Source organism: Heterocephalus glaber, unplaced genomic scaffold (assembly GCF_053883595.1).
Source record: "Heterocephalus glaber isolate CG9 unplaced genomic scaffold, H.glaber_assembly_v1.0 deba00001429, whole genome shotgun sequence".
Classification (NCBI taxonomy): Eukaryota; Metazoa; Chordata; class Mammalia; order Rodentia; family Bathyergidae; genus Heterocephalus; species Heterocephalus glaber.
Genome location: NW_028258294.1, coordinates 35,890,518 through 35,916,656, shown reverse-complemented (window position 1 = coordinate 35,916,656; position 26,139 = coordinate 35,890,518). Strand labels below are relative to the sequence as shown.

The following is a 26,139-nucleotide window of genomic DNA, read 5'->3' as shown; positions in this document are numbered from 1 at the left end:
AGAAGTGCAACACTTCTCACTTTTTTTCTGGACCATCTGGATTTATTGGGGTCCCATGCTGCACTGGCTTCTTTTTGGAGGGTGTTACCTGTGGTCTGGCCCAGAGAAGGTGTGCAGAGTTTTCTGAGTCACACAGCAAAGCTACTGTGGAGAAAGGTGAGAGGCAAGTGTGGCCCCTAAGGATCCAGCCTCCTGTCTGGTGTTGCTTGGATCCCCTCATTACTTTGTCTCTCTTGGGCCTTAGGGTTCAAGCAGGTTCTGACCTGTTGTGATGAAATACCTAAAGTCTAAGTGCATCTTGTTAGGGGCACTGGAATAGGGAAGATTTTAGAAGCCACTTTCTGCTGAGATATTTAGATGGCTCCATGCCATCTGAGCTGAAGAAGGCACTTTGGAATCTCAAAGGGCTTGGGTTTGAATCCTAGCTCTGCCCTTTGCCTGAAGCCAAGGAATTGTCATCTTGAGCACCATTTTTCTCATCTGTTAGAAAGGCATGATAAAACATACTGCAGTATGACTTACATAAACTCGTATGTAAAGGACCTAGGACAATGCCCGGAAGTTGGTAATAAAATCCAAATCAAACTTAACCCAGAGCTTCCCTTAGGGTGAGAAGCAACTGCCCCATTCCAGGGTGGAGACTGTCCTCTGAAATCCAGGCCCTCCAATTACAAGGTTATTTGGCTTATGTGACCCAGTTACTAGCCCTCTGTCCCATGGGCCTCGGTGGGCACCTCATCTTCTGCCCTGGGGCCACCACTCATTTGGGCAAAGTCTGTCCACCTGTGAGGACAGAGGCTCTGGCTTCTCTCATGAGAAGCAGCTCAACTGGTTGTTGAGTTGTGGAAAATAATTAAGCCAGGGGAGAAAAAACACTTCTTTTAAAAATCAGGCTAGGGATGAATGTGCAGGGTGTGGCCCCCGTATAATTAGTGAGCTGCAGGCTGGCGGGCCTGCCTCTCTCTGGCCCGTTGTGTCAGGCGGGTGCCTGCGCCCCTCCCCTGCTCCTCCTCCCGCAGGTGTGTCTCCCGGCTCTGTGGCTGCCTGTATCACTCCCTGCTCAGACACCCAAGAAATTACCCACCCCGCAGCCCCAGCAAGCCCGAAGCAGACCAGACAAGTGTCCTGCGATGGAAGCTGCAGATGCCTCCAGGAGCAACGGGGCCAGCCCAGAAGTCAGGGACGCCCGCAGCCCATCCGGCCCCCACGGTGGCCTGGAGAACGGCACCAAGGCTGAAGGCAAGGACAACAAGACCACCAATGGGCACGTTGGGGAGGCAGCAGAAAGCAAGGGCCGGGGCAGCGCCCTGAAGGCAGGGGAGGGGAAGAGCGCCCTGTTCTCAGGCAACGAGTGGCGGCGGCCCATCATCCAGTTTGTGGAGTCCGTGGATGACAAGGGCTCCAACTACTTCAGCATGGACTCCGCGGAAGGCAGGAGGTCGCCCTACGCGGGGCTCCAGCTGGGGGCCAAGAAGCCGCCAGTCACCTTTGCAGAGAAAGCGGAACTGCGCAAGTCCATCTTCTCGGAGCCCCGTAAGGTGTCCATCGTGGAGCCCGGCGAGGCCCGGCGAAACAGCTACCCGCGGGCTGACTCTGGCCTCCTGCTGAGGCCCAAGGCGAGCTCCGAGGAGGTGCTGTGCGATTCTTGCATCGGGAACAAGCAGAAGGCCGTCAAGTCCTGCCTGGTGTGCCAGGCCTCCTTTTGCGAGCTGCACCTCAAGCCCCACCTGGAGGGCGCCGCCTTCCGCGACCACCAGCTGCTTGAACCCATCCGAGACTTCGAAGCCCGGAAGTGCCCCCTGCACGGCAAGACCATGGAGCTCTTCTGCCAGACCGACCAGACCTGCATCTGCTACCTCTGCATGTTCCAGGAGCACAAGAACCACAGCACCGTGACGGTGGAAGAGGCCAAGGCTGAGAAGGAGGTGACTTCTGGGCCCCAGTTGCCCTCTGGGGAGTTCCTTCACGGCTCTACCCCTCTGGACTTGGTCTCTGCTGACTTTCTAGGGTTTGGGGTTAAATCTCCACTGTGCTTGCCTCTTTTAGAAAATATTCTTTGCCCTCTGCACCCTCAACCTGGAGGTCGGAGGACTCCTCAATCCCCTAAAGTCTTGAGAGACAGGCATTTTCTAGATGAGCAAATAGAAGCTCAGAAAGAATTGGGGGCTGACCAAGGCCATAGGATAAATTCAAGACAGGTCAGAGAGTAAGACCCGAGGGTACAGAACTCAGTCCTAAACTCTGCCTGCTTGGAGGGTCTCTTTTTCACCCTTTCTTCTCCTCCTTCTCCTTCTCATTTTTTAGAGAGAATTCTTTCCTTGTGAGCCAGACTGAGCCCTAGGGAATGGGTTGTGGGTGAGGGAGACACTGGAAGGAGGGACTTGGGGGTCACTGGAATATCTTTTTGGCTGGCATCTCGGTTTGCATTTGCAGAACACTGGGTGCTTGTTCTATCTGATCCCCAGCCAGTCCCTCCACTCCCCTCACCTCCTTTGTTCTCTCACCGGGCCCAGTGTGCTCTGTGTGCCTGCAGGTAGACAGGACACGCCTGTGCCTGTGGGGGACACCAGTGTTGAGTGAGGGAGCGCATGAGTGTGCTTTCTATGTATGTAGGCATCTATATGGTTGTTGCCTGTTTGTGTATGGGATATGTAAGTGGGTCTGCATGAATTCCTTGTATGTGAATAAGTGGTATTTCCACAAGGAGGAGCAGAGGCAAGTGGAGGCTTGTGGGGGTGGCACACCTGGGGAAGGTGCTCTGAGATAAGGGCCCAGCTGTGGCCACTGCTTCTTGCCCCACAGATGCTGGGCCCACTCTCTCCACAGCTCCAGAGCTCTGGGCTGCAGAAGGCTGCCCCAGGGCCAACATTTCTGGTAGTCAATGCAGAGGACTTGACTGTCTCAAGAGCTTCTGCACCCCACAGCATGGGGCAGCACAGGGTCCCTTACTGCTGGACCTTTCTGACCCAGACTTGTTGCTCACTTGTGCCTCTTGCAAACTCCCCTGGGTAGGGAGGGATGAATTAGAGATGTGAACAGACTCAATGATCCTTTCCAAAGCTTCATTTGCCTCCAAAAGATGTCTCCAACTTCTCCTGTTCCCTTAGCCCCAGGTTCATGTTGGAAGATACAGAGGGGCAGGGGCCATGGAACCCATGCTTAGGGAACTTACTTGGGAAATCGAAACAAAAAAATGAAACGGTCATCTTTAGCCATTGCAGAGCCTCAGATGGGGTTTTAGGCTGTATTTTTTTCCCCTTTAACTAGTAGTAAGACAGTGGATAAATATCTTCCACTCTCAGTCCCAGCTTCTCTGAGGAGTTGGGCTAGATTATTGGTTTTCAAATATTTGCAAGGAGCCTTACGATTCTTATAAAAGTCTTTGAAGCCTCAGAGTGAAGAGGGAAGAGGAGCAAAGAGGTGGCCAGGAGGCAGAGGTTCAGGTTCCCACCGCTACTGCAAGCAAAGTGCACTCATTGACCTGTTTGTTATACAAGGTTTGGACCCAGATTTCATCTGAAACAAGTGCTCATTGAAAAGGTTGTGGTGGGCAGAAGGGTTTGGGCAGGTCCATTTGGAAGCACTGGGAGCTCTGACTTCATGTTCTGGCCCAGGAGCTGCTGTAGGGTTCACATAGTCCTTAAGGACTCACAGTGTAGGTCAGGAGGCAGAACTCAGCCAAACAAAACTGGAGAGCACCTTCCCACTTATGCAGAAGCAGCTGTAGTAAACAACAAATCACAGAGGATAGAATGCCAGGCCCAATGGTGCATTAGCCAGCCCCATTTGTCTGTCACCTCCTTCACCTTGCAGATGGGGACACAGGCCCAGAGAGAAGAACCAGCCCAAGATCCTGGTTGAGGAAGAAGCAGCTCCCAAAGTCTTTTTCTGATGTTTGAGAGAGCCTCAGGGAAAAGGCACTGAGGGGGCAGGATTTGAAATACGTGTGCCTTAGGAAAGATGCCTGATCTGCTGGAGTGACTGTAATGATGGTCACTCTGGGCAGTCTCTGTGTGTTTATGCCTGAAGAATACAGACAGGCAAGGAAAAGCAGGGCTGAGAAGCCAAGAATGTGACTGAAGTACTTTGTCTAGGCCCACCTCTGCTGGAATATTGGACAGGGTGACATTGGTACAGAACCAGGGTAGGGGGCTGATGGACCAGAGTAAGAGCATGTGTTAATCCTGGCATCCTCTGGAGGCATCTCCTGCAGACCCAAACATCATTCCACATACAGCTTTGTGCAAAGAGCCTGGGCAGAACTTGTTCTGCAGGCCTGTCAGTAAAGGTCAGGTGCAGTGGCTCAGCCTTATCTGAGTGAGTTGGATGAAGTTGCAGATGGTACTCCTGGCTGTTAGTGCCCATGTCCTGGCCTTGGCTATACCTGCGGACTCTGAGCAGAAGCCATGCTGGTAAAGGTCCCTTGGTGTGACAACATTATGGTTCCTTCCTCCAGTGGGCCCTAGATCATGATGTTTGTTCTTCCACTTCAAGTGTCACAAGGAGTCCTACAAATGTCCACTGGTCAACCTTTGCCACTGGATATTCCTCAGGTTAGGTCATGGCCCTTCCTTCTGTCTATCCCAAGTCCCTCCTCTGCAGTACACCAGGATATTAGGACCTCCTCTGGGTGGATGGCCTGCTCTGGGTGGCCCTGCTCTATTTTGTGTCTGGCTTATGTCTAGGGTCACAGCACCATTGGCATAATAAGGCATGTTCTGGAGAAGCTCAGCTGCAGGACCTTGTCTACACTATTCCATCATTTGTCTCAGGTTGTGCCCTTCACCATGCCCCAAGGCTTTGTTTCTTGTTGCTCATTTCTTTCAGGAAGGTTGAGGCCCAGGCTGATGGGCATGTGCAGCCTTGATCCAGAAGCTTCTAAGGGTGCTGCTCTGGACATTGAGGTGCTTTGAGGCAGTGGGATTTCGACTTGGGAAGAGAGCCAGGCTAAAGGTCAGGGTGCTCTGGAACCCCTGTCTTGGAGATTCTGGGGGAGAAATTCTGCTCTGGGACAAGGGGTGAGGCAGGAGGTAGGATGACCCATGTGGCGCTGAGGGGAAACAATCAAAAGGAGTTTAGAGACAGGGAGCAGGGGAAGAAAGTGACCTGCTGGCAGAAGACAATCCAGTCTGCATGGAGCCATCTGTGTGCCAGGTGCTGGCTCGGTGGCATTTGCAAGGTTACACATGTGGTAGTCTTGTGGGAGTGGTTTGAGGGGAGCACTGCACCTATTCTGTAGATGGAGAAGCAGGCTCCAAGATCCCAGGAGATTCATACAAGTTACAACGCTCGCGAGTGTTGGAGGTGGAATTGCTCACCACTGGTTTAAATCTTTTTCTGCTTGGAATTGGAAGGTTCTTCTTGGAATTTCCAAGCCCAGTGGCTCCAAAACAGCAGCCTACAGGCTGAAATCACTTGATGACTTGTTAAAACAGCTTCCCAGGCCTTGCCCTGATGGGTTTTATTTTGTTTTTTGTTTTTTTTGGTACTGGGGATCGAACTTTGGTCCTTGCACTTGCGCAGCAGGGGCAAAACCACTGAGCTAAATCCCCAGCCACCTGCTGGTTTTGATTCACAAGGTTGGGACCTGGGGTCTGTAGGCTTAGAAGTCTCCCTCAGGAATTGTAAAGTGCAACCAGCGTGGCAATCGGAAATCTAGTCCAATGTCACCACAGAAAACCAAGGCCCAAGGAGGTGAAGTGACTTTGCCAGGGCCTGTGCTGCTCTGGAGAGGCTAGGGTGATGCTTTTTTTTTTTGCCCCAACCTATTCCTTTCCTGACCTGAGGCTGTGGGAAAGCAGAGGAAGAGGGGGATTCCAATTAAACAGGCAGACTGATCCTTGGCTGTTTGACATCTGAGTAGAAATGGGGAAATCTATCTATCCAGCATTTCAGATTCTTATCCAGATAATCACCACGTATCTGGGAGTACAAATTTGGCAATTAACTAGCTCATTTGGCAAATGTCACAGCCCACAACCCTTGTAGTTAATTTAGGCCCCGGAAGATCACAGCTGGTCTCCCCTTCCCTGGGGGAGATGCAAGTACACCCGTCCAGGCGAACTCTTAGGTGTTGTCTGCACCTAAAGGCCCTTTCCAGGCCTAGGCAACAGGAGGCTGTTCCACCCCTCTGCTCTAAGGGAAACCTCTGCTCACTGAAGGCTGGAAGATCTCAACACTGAGTGGCCCACGCAAGGCCCATCCCAGGTATCAGAGAGTGAGATGAGTGTGGGAGAAGGGAACAAAAGAAGCATTTAGAGACAGGCCTGGGCAGGGTGAAGGGAGAGAAGTGGGGAGTGTGAGGAAGTCAGGAGGGAGCTGTGGGGAGGGGTGGGACTGTGGGGAGCTGAGGCCCTGTAGGATAACAGGGGTTCAGTCACATTCCATGGGAGCAGGGAGAAAAGGAGAGAGAAAACTGGGGCCTCAGGAGAGGGAATGGAGAGGGACAGGGAGACGAAGAGGTCTCCATGAGGTGGAGGGAGCTTGGGTGACGGGGAAGGTCTGTACTACAGGAGAGCCCAGAGCTACCAACCTGGAGGTGACTCTGAAGGCCACAGAACAGGACCCGAGCACTGTCACTGTATTTTGTCTTTACTTCTTTCTAACCATGAGGACAAGCTATATAATCTTTCTAGGCCTTGGTTCTACATCTGTAAAGTGGGGACACCATGCCTGACTTCTTTAGGGGGCATTTGTAGATCCTAGCACATTCCTGGCTCAGTGATTAAAGTTCCTGTCCTTCCTTCTCCTAGTACAGCCTTTGGAAGCGCCCCATGTTCTATTACTTCCTGTGCAGGAAAAATTGCCAAGAGCTAAACAGATATGACATCTATCCCTAGAGGTCTCACCACAAGCCCTCCTCCCCAAGAAGGACGAGAAAAGACAATTCTAGCAGCACACATTCCCAGACCCAGGTCCCTTTCAGGAGCTCACTGTGCCCTGCAAGTCTGGTCTTGCTAGCTGCACTTGGGCACCAGGCCCCTCCCAGACTGTGTTTGCCTTCCTGAGTGCCCTAAAGAAATGGAGGACCAGTCTCTTCTCCACCCTGACCAATTCTTCCGCCCACTGCTGCAGACAGCTCGTCTCCACTTCTGACCCTGCCCTCACACATGTCCAGACCAGCTTCTCTCCTTCTCCTGCTCTCCTCCCCATACTCCAGCTGGCCTGCTGCCCTCTTCCTGTATTCTCCTACACAGGCTGGACTTCCAGGGCACTAGCCTGTCTTTGTCCTTGGGCTAGGTGGTTCATGTTTTACATCCCACCATGCCCCGTTCTTCCTTTTTTCCTCTTGGTCAGCAAGTCTATGCTCACCTAGGCAAGACCTTGCCTCACCTGCAAGCCAGCCACACAATTCTGAACAGGTGTCCTCTGGGCACTGCTGCCTCACTCTGGCACTTGAGTCCTTGATCTTCACTGTCTCTGGTTAAATCCTCTTATACTCACAGGCACTTAGTCCACCTTCAGCCCCTTTTCCTATCTCTGTCCCCTCAAGAGCCTCCCTCCTTCCATTATTCACATCTTAAACTTTTAGTTTGCATCCTGTCTAATGTCTAACCTCCCAGTCTCTGTGATGTCAACTCTGCCCTCTGTGTCTGGACAGTCTCCACACTACATTCAAACCTGAATCTAATGACATACACCACCCTCACCACTCAACACCAAGACCTCTCCTGAGCACACTTGCCCACTCCCCTTGTTTGCCTATGCCCTCTAACCTGCCTGTCTGTCTGCCTTCTCTTCCAAGGATGGTGATTGGCACCTGGCCGGTGTCTAAACAGCAGTGGCGATATTATTTAGTCAGCACTGGCCTTGTAGCAGGTAGTTTCTGGTATCTTTATGCCCTTGGAGGGAGCTCCTTTTACTGACTCCATGGATCAGGTGGGGTTACTGAGGCACAGAGAAATTAAATACCTAGCAAAGGCCTCCTGCCTATAGGTGGTGGTTACAGGATTCCAGCTGTTGGGTCCCCTGTCCTGTGCTCTGGGTGAGGTTCTTCCTGGACCCCCAAGTAGCTCACATCATGGAAGGGTGTCCTATTCCCCCATCTCTGATAGGATCTTTACTGGGGTTGGGCCTGGCCTGAGGGTAGAAGGAGGTGTGTCTTTGTTTTCTTTCTTTCCCATTAGACCTTTTTCTGGGAGTGGTGAAGTGGGGTAGGAAATTCAAGTGTCTATTCTTCCACCCCTGAACTGGGTTAGGAAGTCTCAGTTACAGAGCATGGGAGGCCTTCAGCTGTCCTTCCACTTGGATCTCTTTTTTAGAGATGGGAAAGCTGGCTGAAACAGGCCGTTGTCAAACTTCTTGGCCTTTTCTTCAGGGCTTAGGTTCACCAACCAGCTCGACTTTCTCGGAGGCTTTGGGGCCATTGGGCCTGCCAAGGTCTGATTTCTGGGCTATCTGGCTCTGGATCCTCAGGGAGGGTTGGGGCTCTTTCCAGCAATCATGCCAGGGACTTACTGTCATTCTCCTCCCCCTGTCTTCTCTGTGTCTTCTCCCCAACCTTGTTTCAGAGACCAGGCCAAATCATTTCCTCTGTGTTCCTCTATTGTTGACAACCTGTCCTCTCTGGTGATGTCATTTTCCATGCTGTGGGATTCCAGCCCTTGTAGGTGGGTCAGATGCTCACTGAGAACATTCTAGAGTTTCAGTGTGGGGAGACCCTAGGAGTTTGTGGTCATGGAAGGAACAGGCATGAAACAGGGGCTCCCTTTCTGGGGAGCTCTGTGATTCCTGCCCCATGCTTTCTGCATGCTTTTGGGTCCCATTGGCAGAAAGACCAGCAGAGATCTATCCCCCATGGGATCCACTTGCTTGGGTGTCTGCAGCTGGTTCCCCATGGGTGCTCTCTCAGCTTGGCAGGGTATCTACAGATGTGCATGTGAGGACACTCCAGCCCCAGATGCTCATTGCCATTGGAGCTCACTTTCTCATGATGTGTGGCTTCTTTACCTTGGCTGCTTTGGTGGGTTCTTCAAGGAGATGGCTAGAGAAAAGGGTGGGACTTTTCATTCAAAACCCAGTGGTTGTAGGGAGATGCTGAGTGAGGCTTTCTTGGATGCCTTGGGCTTCCTAGTTGTTAGGTGGGACAAACTGTGGGGAGGTGTTGGGAGCCCTTAGAGAAGAGCCCCATGGGACAAAAAAGGTGCTCTTGGTTTGACTTAATGGAAGAAGCCTTGGCTTTATGACTCCCCTTTTGCCTCAGGGAAGCTTCCTTCCCCAACATGGCAAGGGTGGACATGGGAGGCTGACATCCTAGCACACTCCCAGTAAGCCTCTTCCCAGGCCTCCCCGAACCCCAACAGTCTGTGTGTCCCCGTGCAGGGGCTCTAGGGCTTCTCCTTGCCAGCCTTCTCTACTCTTCCTAGTTTCATTGTTTAGCCTTCTCCTTCCCCAGAAACCCTGGGTAAAAGTCTCTCTCTTGCCTAAACTGCATATGTGTTCCCTTTCCATAAACAGATTTATAGCTGTGCCTGCCCAGACAGAGTCCATGCCAGCGGCAACCCCAGCTCCTGGTTGCAACACAAGCCCCACGTCATACCAAAGAAACATTGCACGCTGTTACTGCCATGAGACGCTCCCTGGACTGGGCTGTGTCTCTTCCCAATACCCCCAGTTCCACTGAAAGGAGCAAGAACATCATAAAGCTTGTTGCTCTTGTTGGGTGGGGGAGCTAGAAAGGTTTAGCCCATACAAAGACCTGTATAGGATGTCCAGCCTAGTGACCTGAGAGGACAGCAGATAGTGTTTGACTCATTGCTGGGTCCCTGGTGGCTGGCACAGAGCCTGGCGTATCTGAGGTCCTGGTGAATTCATGCTGAATGAAGGACTCATTGGATGAGTGATGAGCTCTCCTGAGAGTTTGTTTCCTGTCCAAAGCCTGGTTTTCTGATTCTGTTCCTTCTCTTCCCCCTGACTTTTCCAATCCTTTAACTTCAGACGGAGCTGTCACTACAAAAGGAACAGTTGCAGCTCAAGATCATTGAGATTGAGGATGAAACTGAAAAGTGGCAGAAGGAGAAGGATCGCATCAAGGTGAGCAGCTCCACGTTCCCCTCAATGTACCCTTACCCACCTGTGGCTGCCTGGGAAAGTTGGGGCATGGCTCATGTCCCAAGTTTCAGCCACAGTGACAACCCGTACTTGTTTGCTTTGGATTCCCCTGCTCCCTTTGGCATTCCCACCAATTTCCCTTCTCAGTTTGGGCCAGGCATCCAGGTAGGATCTTACCTGTCACCTAACACTCATCATCCCAGCAAATAAACATCCCAGACTTGTCCTCCATTGCATCTTCCAATGTCCTCAGGTGTCTGCTCATTGGATGACTCAGCCACCAAGTACATGCCACATGTACATCTGGCCACAGATGTGTGTTTGCCATAGTTTGGGTAATGGCAAAACACAGCCTGAGATCATTGATTCTTGACATTGGCCAGGAGAACAGCTAGTCCGTTCACTTTTTGAATGGTGTTTGGTTTTGTTTGAGCACACCCTGACTTATGGGTCAACGTCTGGGCCCACAGAGAGTCACTTAGCCATGAAGTAGTGGCTTATCATGACCCACCCAGGGGAAGGAGCTGCAGGTGGATGAGGAAGGGTGGACTGTGAAAAACCCTGGCCATCTCTAGCAGCAAGTGGCATCCCTCAGTGATGCCTTTGAATGAGATTCATGGCAAACAGCATTGCAGAGTTAGGGCACTGGGAGTGCCCTGGTCCTGTGTTTAGAACTTAAAGATGTGCTGTGCTCTGGTTTTCTTAATGGAACCCTCCACCCCTCTCCTGATTCTGGACCTAGAGCTTTACCACCAATGAGAAGGCCATCCTGGAACAGAACTTCCAGGACCTAGTGCGGGACCTGGAGAAACAAAAGGAGGAAGTAAGAGCTGCACTGGAGCAGCGGGAGCAGGATGCTGTGGACCAAATAAAGATTATTGTGGATGCTCTAGATGAGAGGGCTAAGGTGCTGCATGAGGACAAGCAGACCCGGGAGCAGCTACACAGCATCAGTGACTCAGTGCTGTTTCTGCAGGTAATAGGAGAGTCCTCCACCAGTCAAGTCCTCAGTCCCCCATCCCATCCCATCCCATCCCATCCCATCCCATCCCATCCCATCCCATCCTATCTATTTTCCATCATCCATCCATCCATCCATCCAAGCTCCATTCCTTCTATCCATTTAATTTTTCCAACCAACCAACTACCCTGCCTGTTCTAAAGATGGTACACAAATATTACCTTGTATCAACTTTGATTGCTATGTACTAGCAGTATTCCAGGATTAGCAGACAAGAGTTCTGTGGTGGAATGGTAATGCCTGCTTTGGCTAAGGGGAGAATGGCATATGAACACTGCATCATTTTTATCTTTAATCTAGTCTGTTTGTTTATGCATCCGTCTTTCTGTCTGCTAGAATGTTTTGGGTGCTCCTGACTGCCCAGTACTCTGTTAGGTGCTGTGGTGAATAGAGAAGTATAAGACATGCTTTCTGCCCCCAAGTAGCTGTAATCCAGCTGGGAAGATAAGACGTATACAATTAGAGAACAATATAGAAGAATATGTAATTAAATGATAAAGCATATGGCTCAGGAGATAAGTGCTGTGGAAACTCAGAGAAGGGCAAGCAGGCTGCAGCAATCTATGGACAGCTTTGTGGAGCAGGCAGAGTGTGAATGGGGTCTTGCAGGCACTCAGGATTTGAGGAGGAGGAGGGAGATGAGAAGCACAGGATGGAGTGAGGCCTGTGAAGGTGGAAATACCACCATCACTGGCCCAGAACACCCAGGAATTTCTTGCATTTCCTAATGCTTTCACCCCAGTGTGTGCATGAAAGCTACTTTGAGGTAGGCATGCTGCACCTAGGCCATAGGTCACATGTCTGAATGCAAAGCCATCAGGGATGTTAGCATCTGATGGATTTTAGTTGAATGGTTTTCCCAGTGAGGTTAGTTAATTGAGCTCATTCTAGAGCACAGCTCCTCCGGCTCCCAGCACTGAGTGTATAACTGGGAGCCTTCTGCTAGGCAAAAGATCCCCATAACTCATAAAAATCCTGGAAGTTAATGACTTCTTTCCTTTCTTGGTAGGAATTTGGTGTATTGATGAGCAATTACTCTCTCCCCCCACCCCTCCCCACCTACCATGTCCTGCTGGAAGGGGAGGGCCTGGGACAGTCACTCGGCAACTTCAAGGATGACCTGCTCAACGTGTGCATGCGCCACGTTGAGAAGATGTGCAAGGCTGATCTAAGCCGTAACTTCATTGAAAGGAACCACATGGAGAGTGGTAAGTCCCCTCTTGTATGCAGGCCCAGGAGCATGTCCCTCCCAGGTCAGTTTTTGCTGCTGGGTGCAGGTCAGCATCTAATTGCTGGCCCCTTTCTCTTCCCACCCTTCTACTCACTTAAAGGGATTTGGACTAAAATTCAGAGATTCTAACCCCATATTGAATTTGTAGCTCTTACAAGGGGCCCCTAATGGAGGGAGTACCTGGGCCTTTCCTTCAGAAGTGTCTCTTCTCAGGGGGTCACCTGTCACACTCAGGGACTGGTTTCATTCAGCCCTACATCTGATCATTGGGCCCAGCCCAGCAGCTAAGTAAATGCTGTTGCTGGTATGCACCAGGCTCCAAACTGATGATTATGCAGGCTCCAGTACAAGTGACCTAGCACTGCATGTGTATACACGGAAAGAGGACTTGCACGTCACCATGGCTGTGTTGGGAGTGTTGAGCCCTGAGGCTGGACTTGGCCTGCTGGGCTGGCCTGGGGACATTGGGAGGCTGTGGGTCTCTGTGACTCACCAGCTGAAATCAGCCCCTCCCGACTCACACAGTCTCTGCCAAGGTCACCTGAATAATCTCACAGAAAGCCTCCAAACCTGAGAAACTACTCCATTAAGTCCTTTCCATCCAGTCCTTGCAGGGCCTGAAGCCTGGGTACTTTCCCCAAGACCCCACCCAGTGGTCTAGGCCTAGCATAAAGTCGTTAAAAGGCAAATTAAGGAGGGTCTTCCAGCCATGGACTCCCAACAGGAAAGAGCCCTTGTCTGCAGAGGGAGCACATGATTCTTTGGGGAGGAGAGAGGGCTAAGAGTGTACGGGAAGGTTGGGCAGGGGGCTGCGTGTGTATCTTGGTGATGGTGATATCACACTGTCCCTATGAAATATGAGGGACATTCAGTCACACCTGAGGACAGATAAGCCGTTTTAGCAAGGCAATCATTTGGTTTTAGATGGCACTCAGATCCTGACAGTCTCTTCCTAATGACAATAGCAATGAGCCTAATGGTGATAGTGACAGCTGAAGGTGATTGGATGCTCCCTGGTGCTGGGCATCGTGCTACACTCTTCACTCGAGACACCTTATTTTCTCTGTGGAGTGCTTCACATTGTACAGATGAGAAAGCTGAGGCTCTGGAAACATCCTTTCAAAAGATACACATCCAGGGAGGGTTCTGTCAGGTTTTGAAACCTGCTCTCCAGGCTCCCATGCCTTCTCATCCATGAAGCCACCACTACCACGGATGGCAGTAATAGTGAGTGGCAGCAGGGGACTCAAGCAGTGTGGTGGGCACTGCCCTGGTGGGGAGCCCCTCTGTGGTGAGGTGTGAGCACACCTGGAGACTGGGGCTAACTGGGGTGGGTGGCCTGTGAGCCTTGCGGGAACTGTCCAGCCTCCCAGATGCTCACTGTCCCATTTCTAGGTCAGGGTGGAGCTGGTCATGGCCACTGTGCAGGTGTGCGTGGATGTGGCAGCTAGAAGCAGGTAGGGGCTCTGCTGACTCAGAGCCCTGCCCCTGTGCCTGGGGCTACTGGAGGAGCCTCCTCTGCCTCTGTGTTGTTTTTTGTGTTGTTCCTGATGTGTAGTGGCTGGGAGTGTATCTGCTGTAGGAGGTGGGGGTAGGTGGCCGGTGAGTAAGACCTTAGACTCACTGTCTACTGCTCCCTGATGGTGTCTACCAGACCAGACTCACTCCCACCCTCAAAGGCCTAGGGACTACAAGACACCACGTCACCTTTTTCCTGGGCTCACACCCAGGCAAGCACCCACTGTGTGCCAGGACCCTGCTAGATGCCTAGATGCAGGTGGTGGAGATGAAGGATGGGTCCGAGCCACTCATTCCTCCTCTTGCTGGGGAGAGGGGGGGAGACAGAGGAAGGAAGGAGAAGGAGGAGGAGGACGGGGAATAAGGGAGGAAGATAGGGAAGCAGGAAGAGGAAGAATGGGGTGGAGAGCAGCTTGGGGAAGCTGAGCAGTGAGTGGCAAATTGTTTGAGTTTTGGGGTCTGCAAGTGGGGACAGCTAAGTCACTCAGCTTGTCTTTGGAGGCCAAAGCTGGGAACTCATTCTACTCCTGAGGCTGACAACCAGGGTTGGAACTGAGCTGCAAAGTTGGGAGCCAGGTCTCCAACCCCAACTCTGCCCTTATTGGCATGTGGCATGGGATAAGTTGCTTCCCTCACCTCTTGAGCCTCTATTTTCTTATCTGTCACACAGAGATTTCTTACTTGCCCAAGAGTTAACATGCAGATCAAATAAGGAATGGATACCAACAGCCCCTTGTGAACTCCAAAGTGCTGTGCACATGACCTTACTCACTAGGTGCTGTGAGGACTGGGGACCCCTGGACGTGACAGAGCCAGTCCAATAGGGTGGATGACATTGCTCACCCCCACCCTCAGGAGCAGAGCAGATGCCGGCAGGCATCCTCACATTCTCTGAGGGTGTGGAAGCTTGGCTCTCCCTGGATGGAGGAGATGCCTGAGTGGCCAGCTCCTCTTCCCCACCTGCCTCCTTTGCTGACCCAATCTCTCTTTGTAGGTAGTGACCATCGCTACATGAACAGCTATACAAACAGCTTCTCGAATGAGTGGAGTACGCCTGACACCTTGAAGAGGTACTCTATGTACCTCACACCCAAGGGTAAGGGTGACCCTGCTTGGCCCAGGCCTGGCATCCTGTCCATCCTGCTGCCCAAGAGCCCAGAGTCCACGGAATGACTCCCAGCCAGCTCCTCCTGGGTGGAGTGACCGTACCTTGGGTGTGCCTGGGAAAGTCTGGGTGTCTGCCTGCGGTCCCCGTGTGATTATGAACAATGCTTCCTTTCACTCTTAGAAGTGACAAGAGTCCCGTTTAGATGATAAATTACCCAACACTCTGCTCTTTAGAGGCTCCCCTCCCCCTGACACAGTCAGCCCTTCCAGGACCCTCCTCTGTTCTTCCAAGACTCTCCTGGGCTCCCCTTTGTAGGCCAAACTGAGTGGCACTTCTGCTTAGGTTCTGTGGGTCAGGGCCCTGTGGTAAGGGAGGGGCTGCCTCCTCTGCATTTCCTTACCTGCAGCCTGGCCTCAAGCCCTCCTTTCCCAGGCCTTGCAGAGCCCTACCTGCAGGGTAACAGCCTGATAGGGTCTAGATCAGGCCCTGCCTGTCTCCCTAGGGGAGCCTGGCACATCCTTGGGCACAGCAATAAACCACAGCAATGTCCATTACATAAGGATGGCTGTGCCAGACCCAGCAGCCCTGGATGGAGGGTTGTGCATTTATGTGCACTGGGGGCTGGGGGCTGGGAGAGGGTTGGGATATGAAGAAAGGAAAGGAGACAGCAGGAAGACATTGGGCTGAGGAGGGGAGCGGGGGAGCGTGAGGCCTGGAACAGTCACCCATACACACATGCCCGCTCGCGTGCACAAGTGCGTGTGCACACCCCCCCCCCCCATACATGGTGGGAGGGCTGGAGTTTGGAGGGATGAGCTCACTGGAGAGGAAGCTCTGCTGCCCTTCCTGATTTGAAAACAACACCTGGGCTTCTCGGGCAGGTCTAGGGTGGCAGCCAGGTGCCCGGCTTCCCTGCTCCAACATTTCTAGGCCCCAGGCCTAGCCACCAGGCCTACACCCCTGCCCATTTCTGTGAGTGATGAGATGCACTAACAAGCCACCCCCACCCTGCCTTGTCTGGCTCCTCTGTTTGTCCAAGTCCAGCCTCAATGACAGCAGCCCCCCACCAGTTCTTGCTTGATTCTCCTGCTCTGTGGGATACCAAGAGCCAGGGTGGCCCCACTGCAAGGAGAGAAGACTACCGCCCACCAAGGTGGTGCAGAGTCACTGTCCCCTCTGGCTTCATTGATCCTATCTGAGAAGAGAGGCAGATGGCCCAGGACTCAGAGTCCTCCCAGCTCTGCCCCTGTGAGTCAGTCTGTGACATCTGTAGGTGGAAGAAACAGGTTTTCCCAGTGTCCCTGCCCCAGCACTGTGGGCAGCACCCTGGCCAGGGATAAGGAGGGGCAGGACGTCTGCCCTCTGGGCTCCCAGGCTCAGGCCAGAGGAGAGGCACAGGAGACACTGATGAAACTGGGCAAGGAGATCTGGGGAGCAAGGCCACTAATGGCCACCAGGCCCAAGCCTGGGAGTTTGGGGGCCCATGGATTAGGCAGTGGCTGTGACTCCTTCCCAGGAGAGGTTAATTTTGAGGCTTCCGAAGAGGAACTGTGTGCTTGTGACCATGATAGGCAGAGGGCACTGGGTAGAAGAAACCACAGGCAAAAGTGTTTAGAGGGACAGATGGGGGCCACGCTTGGGGGCTGGAGTGCAGTCTGAAGTTTAGGTGGGAAGGGGCAGAGTCGGGGGAATGCAGACCCACTGCTCTGTGAAGTGGGTTCCAATCTACTCTGCCTTCCTCCATGCTGCTGTGAGCACCCAGCTGGGGACAAATGGAGGCACCTGTGGGGAGTGAGTTTCTGATGGCCCTAGGGAAACCGCAGTGTTGTGCTGTCACCAGCTTACTTATACAACTACAGGAGGCTCAGCCCTCTCTCGGCCAAGGGCCCAATACCTCTGCCCCCAACACTGCCATGGCCTCTCCCTCCTCCCAGTTACTGCATTTCCTGGCCCCTCAAGTCTCATTCACATAGGTTCTGCCCCAGGAGGGAAGTGTTGCCTTGTTAGCCTCCTGGTGGTCCCCAGAGAAGGACTACTATACATCATAGTGCACCTAGGATTGTCCTGCTGAGCCCCAGTTCTCTGGGAACGATGATCAATAGAGTACTTTCCATTCCCTAAAGGGTCCCCATTTGGATGATAAATGGTCACCTGGCGCTAGACCCATGGACTGCTCTTAATGTGGGGGTCCAGGTCCTGTGGTGGGCACAAGGAGAGCTCTTTGAGTTTCTGCCTAAGATTTCCCAAGTCAGAGGCTGTGGAGTTGAGCCAGACCCCATTTCTACAATGATTATCCCCTCTTGTCTGCCTCCCAGGTGGGGCCCGCTCAGCCTATCAGCCATCGTCTCCTGGCCGTCTCTCCAAGGAGACCAACCAGAAGAATTTCAACAACCTCTATGGCACCAAAGGTAAGAGGGGGCTCTGCTCCAGGGTAGGCAGGGAAGCTGTGTGGGGGAGCAGGAGGAGGTGGGGGCCAGAGCTGGGCCATGGTGGGCACTGGATTCCCCAGTATGAGACGAATATGGGGAGCTGGGGCAGGAAGTTCTTGAGCTTAAAGTGTGTGTGTGTGTGTGTGTGTGTGTGTGTGTGTGTACCCACATCATTAAGTAGGTTGGGGGAGAAGCGGCCAGAACTCAGCATCATGGGAAAGCTCTCCTCAATCCATGTGCCCTTTTTGTCCCTAAAGGATGAGTTGGGGGAATAAAGTGGCCACTCCAGAATAAGGTCTGAGGACCTTTTCCAGCAAGGAGCAGAACAGAAGGACCCATGGAGGACCTTGACTGATTTCTGAGCTTCTGCGTTAAGAATCGAGAAGTAGTTAAGACAAACTACCTTAGCTGTGGATGGAAAGGAAGGAAATGGGGCAGGAAATGGGGCCATTCCTAGAAATCTAGGTAGTATTACTGCCATGTGAGGGAGGGGGCAGGTGACACCATCAGACCAGGAGAAGTGGAGTGAGGGTGGGGATGTGCCTTCCCCAGTGCCAGGTCTCCCTCTGCCAGTGCACTGAGGAACTACTGTACCTCAGGGCAGAGCCTGGAGCTCAAAAGCCCCAGTTTTGGGAGGCACTCATTCTGTTCTGGGGGCTCCTGGTTCGGAGCTGTACTGGGGAGTGTGTGACTGGGTCAGCTCCACCAGAGTCTCCACCACAGACATAGAACCAGGAACACTCTCGAATGAGGCCAGGCCCACTTAGACTAGAAAGTAGGGCAACTTGGGGAGCAGGGCAATGCCTAGGTCTCTCTGTCCAGCCTCAAATTCACAGCCAGGATGACCCACCACCTTTCTATCCACATAACAATAGCCGGTAAGCTATAGGAGGGTAGTCGCAGGGACATGGGGCTATCCTACTCAGGGATGCCCGTGCTGGTTCCAGAAGGGAGCCGGCTTGGGAGAACAGTTGAGACAGAAGGAGGAAGGAACAGGGGAGGAAAGGCAAGGCCTCTAGCCCCTCAGAGCCTTGGGCAGATGTGCTCTTCGAGGGCCTTGTGCAGAAGCTTCCTGAGTGCCTGCTGGAGGACTCAGTGAAGAGTGGCCACCCCAGCCATCTCTGACTTCTGGGAGGACTTGGTGGGCATTTCTCCAGAGTCACCTGGATCAGGACGTGCTGGAGGCTCCTGGGCTGCTACAAAGGGGGCTGGAACCCCAGGGCTCTGAACCCCCAACTTAAAATATCCTCTTGGTGCCTCTACTGACTCTTCCACCTGCTTCCCACTGCCTCTACCTCTAGATGACAGGGACATATTTGTACAACCTGCCAAAGAAGATTTCAGGTGTTCCATCAGCTACCTGTGTCTCTAATGTATAGGATGTGTTTGTGTTTATTTGTTCTTTTGCTTATGCATTCATCCATCATCTATACAACGAGTACCTTCTAAGAACCAGGCACGACAGTGCCGGCCAGACAGGCATTTTTCCAGTCCTCATGGAGCCCAGTTGGGGAGACAATGAAACCTGCAGTTGCAGCCCAGGGGTCGGGGGTGCAGGGTGGTGTGGGGTATGGGGTGAGGTGCACATGGACACAGGGATGGTCACATGTAATATGATATGTGAAGATCCACTATATGAATTTGCTAAGAGTGGGGAGCAGCTGTGGTGTCCTGGCAGATCTGCTCTGGGTCCAAAGCTTGGGGCAAGAGAGAAGCTGGGAGCTCAACCTGGTTGGGGTGCTCAGTGACATGCTGAGTGGGGAGAGTTGAAGCCAGGAAGTGGATGGAATGATGGGAGTTGGGTACCTCTCAGGAAAGACCTGTGGGCTCTGTTAAGGACTTGGCTTCTTATTCTGAGGATGGTGGCCTTTAGGTCAGGGGATGCCCTTAGGGCAGGGCATGACTATGCTTTGTCTTAGAAAGGTAACTTTGATGGTAGGAAGGACTGGGGGAGGCATTCTGGCTTACAAAGGAGGGGCTGGAGAGTAAGACTCAGACTTGGCTGCATCTCAGCCTTGCCTTCCCTCCTCTACTCTTCCCCACAAAGGTCTGACATGTTCTTGCCCTGTAGGTAACTACACCTCCCGGGTTTGGGAATATTCCTCCTCCATCCAGAGCTCAGATGACCTGCCCCAGGTCCAAGGCAGCTCCTCCTTCTCCTTGAAAGGTGAGCCTCCCTTCCATGCCCCCTGCTTGTCCTCTGCAGTTGCCCACTTTGCCCTCTGCTCCCCCCTCTCCCCCTGAGATCTTGGAGAAGAGCGTCCTGGCCTGAGAGCCGGAGCTTCTGACAAGGTCCTTGCTGTGAAGGAGGTCAGAGGACGGGGCTGGGCCACACAGTGTTTCCCAGGGTCCCTAAAGATATGCTGTGACCCCTGGGCTCAGAGATTGGCAAGGTGGTCTCCTCACTCCCGAAGCATCCCCCTCTCCGAAGGCCCAAGGGCTTCCCTTAGGTTCACATTCAGTCTACTTACTGAAGTTAACTTTGTTTACTCAGTGACTTCCAGTATTGGTTGACCCTATGCCCTGGGGCCATGTAGCATTCTCACTGTCCCACAGGGCCAACCCTGCCGAGCCACTCTAGGGAAGGTGGGGCCAGATGGCCTTGAGGGGCTCTCAAATCCCATCTTCCTTTTCCTGTGCCCTGCCCTCACTGCTGTGCTCCCTAGAACTCTTAAACAAGGTTGAGTGGTTAGTGTCTCCTGTGCCCCCAGGTTCGGGCCATCCTAAGGGAATAAGCTTGAACCACACTCTGGCTTTCAGTGGACCCCAAGGTTCTCATGTCTCTCCTGATAGGTCCTAGGAACAGCTCTGGTGGGCTGTGGCCTGAGTAACCCCTTTTTCCTTGGCATGCAAAATGCCTGGCCCTGGAAAAAGGACCAACAGGCAGGGCAGGGCCCAAGGAGGGACAGGGAACGGGTTGTACTGGAGCAATACTCGAGCAGTGGCTTCTGGGGTGGCTTTGTCACCCAGTGGTCCTTCCAGTCTACATCCAGATCAGAATTCTTGGAGCAACCAGCAAAGTGAAGGAGAAGAGAATATGGAGGGAGAGGGGCCCCAGTCTGTAGGGTCCCCCAAAGGTCCTGACTCTGAGCTGGGTATGGAAAGCTCTGGGATGTACCTTGGCCAGTCTAGGTTCCAGTAGATGCCTCTTGGACCCCTGGAAGGAAAGACACCCAAGTTCATCTCCCTGCACAGACCTCCTGTCTAAGGGCTGGCCTAGGAGGGACTCTCCTCAAGTACACTGCACCTTGGAGAAGGAGCCTGGGGATGCCTTTCTCACTGTCAGGCAGATCACTCATGGGGCTGGCTGGGAGGGCCCTGGACAGGGTTCTGGACAGAGGATATGCTGTGGGCAAGGACTGAGCTCCCAGACACCCCCAGTAGCCCTGCAGGAGTGGCCATGGCTGCCTGTAAGCTGCAGAGCAGGGCAAGGGCTGCAAAGCTGAGGGCACAGATCCCAGTGAGGAGTGCGCACCTCGGGCCTCACACATGTGGGTGCAGGCTGCTAATCCTCTCTCTCTCCTGGCAGGCGCTGGGAAAGCCCCCTATCAGGTCACCACCTTGGGACAGGCCACTGCAGAGTTTTCCAAGCCACTGGACCACAGTGGGCTGTTTAACAATAACCTTGGTACCTGCCCTTTTCTCACCCTTCCCCTTACCTCTCCCGCAGAGGGCAGGTGGCACATCCTGTGGGGTTCTCTGCCACTTCTAGAGTGTCCTGGTCCCACCTCCCCAGAGCTCCCTGGAGAAAGGTGCCTGTCCTCACCTGCATCCTGGCTCACTCGGTCTGGACTTCTGCCTGTTGCATAAGGCTGGTCTTCTGGGCCACCCTATGCCTACCCTGTCCCCTCCTTGCCTCTCTTGTGGCTGGCCTGGGATTTTCTTTCTGGGAACTGAGACTGAGATCTGAATTCCCCTTCTCCATTTTCACTCAAGATCTGTAGAATCTCTATGTTCCAGGCGGCTCTCACCCCAGGTACAGGGATGGCCCAGGGTCCTGACCTTAACCCCACTCCCTGCCTCCTTGTTCAGTGCCATGGGCCTGACCTTTTCATCCTTGTGGAGAGCTGGGCAGGACAGGGGCCTCCCCAGGCAGGCAGCCCACAGCTGCACCCAGCCAGGGGACTGCCAAGAACAGACCCAGTTTATTTCTTGAGCTTTTCAGCATCCAGGTCATGGCCTATTTCTCCTCCAGCACTGCTGCCTGTCCCTGAAGGCTGGTGGTCGACAGTGAGATGCTTTTCTCTGATCCATGGGCCAGAGCGACTTACAGCCTCCATCCCCTGGATAATGGAGAGGGCTAGGGAGATGACAGGGCAGCTCAGCCCTGGGCTGGTACCTCCGGATCAGACCTGCTCCCCCTTGGGTTTGCTGTCTTGACCCTGGGTGGAAGTCACACTGACAAACCGTGTCCCTCTGCTGCCCAGTCCCTCTCACAGTGCTTGAGTCAAGTGGGAGTTGGCAAAAGGGAAGCCTCCCCTACTCGGTAAGGTGGAGTTGGGGGCTTCTCCTTCGGGGAAGTGCTGGCATGGGATGCTTATCTTGAGGCTGTCCTGGGCTCAGGCCAGGGAAGGGACTGGGGTATGAACCCTGGGTGGGTGGCAGAAATCCCTGCTGCCTGGCTCAGCCACCTGGCCAGCTTCTCCTCTGTCTGCCTCAATGCCTCCTCCCTCTGGCTGGCCTCCCCACCCGACTACTGCACACCTCTTCAGGTGGCTGCTTGGTAGCGGCTGGAAGGCGCTTTGTGGTCACTGTGGAGAAAGCAGCAGTGCTGCATCAGCCCCTGCTGACCAGTGTGTGCTCCCTCTGACCACAGCCTCTTGTCTCCCAGGCTATCCCTCCCTCCTCCGGAGCCAGGCCCCCAAGGCCCAGCCCCAAACTTGGAAATCTGGGAAGCAGACTCTGTTGGTAAGTAAAAGGCTGCCCAGAGAGCTGCCCGGGCACAGGATGGGCAGAGACCTGGACCCTGGAGGGGGCTCTGAGACATCCCATTTTTAGTCCATAGGATCTGTGGGAAGAGCATCCTCCTTCTCTGGGCCAAGCATGGGGGAAGGAGGCAGTAGTGGCCGAATACCTGCATAAACAATGATAGCAGAGGCTCGGGGCTTACAGGCAAGGGGCTTGTGTAAGCACATTATTTGGGCCTCAGTTTTCAAATCTGTAAAGTGGGCACCTTGCTTTTCTCTTTGGCAAGGGATTGTTCAGGGCCTGTGCTTGGTGGCTTGGTTGTCACCAGCTGTGGAACTGTAAAATGCTCAGTCCAGGGCATGGGAATCTTGGAGCTGTGTCCTACTCCCCTGGGCCAGTTTTCTGGCTCTGACAGTCCAGAGGCCATTGGAGTGACAGTGTGGGGGTGGGGGAGACTGAAACGTGAAGAAGAGGTGTACTTAGTGTTCAGTACCTAGTGACTCCAAGGCTACCAGAAGAACAGTGCAATGGGGAAACGTGGCTGAGGGACCCAGGCTACCTGCTGGCTGTGGTGTCCAGGACAAGTCAGATATCTCTTTGGGACTCTATTTCTTCATTTTTATAATGCGGGTCCTGAGATAAGGTGCTCCAATGCAGGTGCTGAGATAAGGTGAGCTTTAGCCCTGGCGAGCCTGAGCCCTGCCTGAGACCTCAGTGGTCAGGCTGGCTCACATCCTGGGCCTCCATCTCTGCAAATGCTTCTCTCCTGAGGCTATGCCAGGGGTCAGCCAGTTGCCCTGATATATAGGCACTTTTAGGGTTTTCTGGGGACAGGGCTCAAGCCCTGGGTGCCTGCTGTCTTTGCATTTGGAGGTCAGAGCATGGGGAGGTGATTTGCTCTGGACCACAGAGAATGGCTGGGGCTGTTTAACTGGAGAGAGTATTTAATTTGCCAGTGAGGGAGCTAAGTGATCGTGTGTGTAATTTGGAGCTGGGCCCAGGGGCATTGCAACAGCTGGACTGCAGACAGCTGATATGGGAGAACAAGCGAGGTTTCCATGTCTGGACACAGTCCTCCCCTCCTTGCCACGTTCTTCACCCTCCCAGAGCCTGGGTCCCCACAGAGAAGACTCAAGGCCACCTGGGACTTCTGGAGGGCAGGGGCCTGGTGTCCACCCAGCACCCAGTGCTGGGAGGGCAGAGGTGGTATGAGCATGCAGAGTCTGGCCTGGCAGGCAGAGGCTTTGGGGCTGGTCCCAGCCCTCTCCTCAACTTGTGTGACCGTATGTGAGTCTTTCTTCTTCTGTGCCTCAGTTTCCCCCCTATAACAAGAAACATTAATCAGATGGCCCAGGTGCTTTCATAGCCCTTTTGACTCTCACATGCTACAAGCCTGAGGCAAAGAGGAGACAGGGGAGGAGGGACAGAGGAAAGAGGGTACTGTGCCTCACTGTCATGGGGCTATGCTCCGGTCACCCATCAGTCCAGCCTCTTAGCAAGACAGTGCTGCTCACTGACTTGTGACCGATATTACTGACCCAGGCTCCATAGGAAAAGCTCTGCCATCCTCAGCTCTTTGCCTTATGGACAGTGTTGGGCTCCAGATTGGCACTCTGGGGCAGAGACCTGGCTCTAGGACCTGCCCTGCACTGAGTAGCCGTGTGACTTTATCTTGGTTTTTCCTTTTTCTGGGCCTCAATTTCTTCCTCTTTTTACTTGGTGGTTTAGCCAAGGTCTGAGCCAGTGACCCTTGGGGCTGGCACTGCAGGGCCAGAGTCTGCAAGGAGCTGGCTCAGAGCAGCAAGGTCCCAGGCAGACAGGGCCAGGGAGGGGCTGGACTGGCTGGGAGTTGGTATCTCCCATACAGTGGGCATAGGGTGGGCTCAGCTTCTGGCCCAGCTCAGGGACAAACCCACTCCCTGTGACCCTCTGCAGATGACAGTGTCCTCACCCACAAGTAGCAGCTAAATTGTGTCTCCCATTTCAGCCTGGAGGGCCCAGGGCTCAGGGCCCTGATGAAGAACTGGGAGGATGAGGGAGGGTGCTGATTTTGTGAAATTACTGTGAGACGTGATCCACAGAGAAGGCAGGGAGAGTCTTCCCTGTCCTGTCCTGAGATTTGTTCCCTGAATGCTGACGAGGGGGGTAGGATAAGGGGAGTAGGGTGAGGGTGAGCTGGGTCGGCTTAGGCTGGGGCAGAGAGAGCAGAGGCAGGCACTCGAGCCCTTGAGACACAAGACATGATGGTGGGATGGGACTGACCACTGGGGCTCAAGTCCTGGCTTCTCTACTCACTAGCTGAGTGACCTTGGGCAAGTTGCCTAGCCTCTCTGGTCCTTGGTTTGCTCAACCATAAAATGGATATGATAACAGTAACCTGTTTAATTGGGTGGTTTAAAAATTAAATGAGTTCATCCATATAGAGCACACAGCACAGTGCTGTATAGTTCTGTAAAGCAGAAAGTGCTATAAAAATGGTGGTCATGGTGGGGCTGGGATGCTCTTGGAGCAGGCGGGCGCTGAGGTTCAAGTTCATCAACTGGTTGGCAGACATGAGCCCTACCCAGAAATTCTGTTAACACGAGGGACCAACCCTGGATCACAGGGTAGGGAGATCTTGCGGGTCAGGCCACGGCCCTTAGAATGGCTGGCACTTGGGCCATTGCTGCTTCTGGGGGAAGCGAGGCTGGGGCAGGGGAGAGCTGGCTAGTGGTCACACTGCATCTGGCTACCTAACACTCTTGTCTTCTCCACAGTCTCACTACCGGCCTTTCTACGTCAACAAAGGCAACGGGATTGGGTCCAACGAGGCCCCTTGAGCTCTGGCAGGAGGGACTGAGGCACAGCCACCCCCCACCCTACCCGCCTCACACTTTTCAGCTGCTGCTCTGCTCCACGAGAGACCGGGCCCACCTGCCCTGCCCTCCACTGCTGGCCATGCTCCATCCCAGCTATTTTCCTGCTTGGTGATTTGTGATGGTCACCCTTGTTCCTATGCTCAGGAGCTAACCCAGGGCAGGGATAAGAGGCAGGTGGCTTCTCCCCTAACTCACCCCCCCATGGAGCTGGGTCACTGGGGCCTCCATGGTATCAGCCTGACCTCCTCCTGCCCATGCCCTTTGGTCTCCAGGCCCGGTGACTATTTCTCTCCAAGCCTTCATCTCCCCAATGTGGGCAGGAGGTGCCAGGCCATTCCCAGCTCCCATTCCTGTGAACCCAGCAGGGTTTTTCTTCCCAGCACCTTCTTCCCAGCAGCCTTTCCCTGACAGAAGAAGACTGTCCCATGTGCCCTTGAGGGTCCTACTCAAGAAAGCCTAGCCTGGCAGAACCTCAGCCTTTGGGCATCTTGGAGGGGGACCTTTTGGTGTCCTGGCCTCACCCTGCCTGTAGTCTCTGCTATGTTCACCTTGAGTCTGTAGTCCCTGCAGGACAGGCTCTCCTGGCTGGCAGGATGGTCTTAGCCAAGCTATCCCTCTCTTCTACCTGCCAGCATAAGCAATTCCCTGGAAGCCATATAAGCCACCCCTGAAAAAGCTACTGGCCCAGCCTTCCTGAGGAAATACCATTTCCCTGTGGGATTTCAATCATTTTAGAATCTGGCATTCTCCTTAGCAATGGAAATGAAGCAGGCTGGTGACTGCTGCCACTGTCTGCAAGGGTGCCTTACCCCATCAGGAAGTCTGTCTTCCCTCCGACTACCTTCCCTGTCTGTCGTGTGTCACAGGGCCTGGAGAGGAGACCAAACCAAGAGCAGCTGGGGGTGTCCTCTCACTCCAAGGACCAATGGGGGCTGTGGAGGTGGCCAGCTTTCAGGGGTGGGAGGGGACTTTCAGCTTGGGCCTTCCCCTCGTCAATAAACCACTCATCACTCATC

General features: G+C 53.5%; 1 protein-coding gene across 2 annotated transcripts; it reads left to right on the top strand.

Moving 5' to 3' along the window:
- The first annotated feature begins 960 nt into the window (after window positions 1-960).
- Window positions 961-26,139, top strand: Trim29 (tripartite motif containing 29). Of its 2 annotated transcripts, XM_021237815.2 has the most exons (10): window positions 961-1,925; window positions 9,937-10,032; window positions 10,793-11,026; window positions 12,081-12,279; window positions 14,815-14,916; window positions 17,244-17,336; window positions 19,429-19,524; window positions 20,887-20,985; window positions 22,189-22,265; window positions 25,022-26,139. In XM_021237815.2, the coding sequence occupies exons 1-10, from the start codon at window positions 1,131-1,133 to the stop codon at window positions 25,082-25,084; spliced, it is 1,854 nt and encodes a 617-aa protein (XP_021093474.1). In that variant the 5' UTR covers window positions 961-1,130; the 3' UTR covers window positions 25,085-26,139. The 2 variants fall into 2 exon arrangements, with proteins under 2 accessions (XP_021093474.1, XP_004856864.1); XM_004856807.4 differs by lacking the exon at window positions 20,887-20,985 and having other exon boundaries at window positions 1,039-1,925.

Bases quoted from the DNA above. Each gene is read 5' to 3' on its own strand.
- Trim29 (XM_021237815.2), top strand. From the start codon at position 1,131: ATGGAAGCTGCAGATGCCTCCAGGAGCAACGGGGCCAGCCCAGAAGTC. The intron at 14,917-17,243 runs GTAAGGGTGACC...TCTGCCTCCCAG, and splicing joins TATGTACCTCACACCCAAGG to GTGGGGCCCGCTCAGCCTAT. The intron at 17,337-19,428 runs GTAAGAGGGGGC...CTTGCCCTGTAG, and splicing joins CAACCTCTATGGCACCAAAG to GTAACTACACCTCCCGGGTT.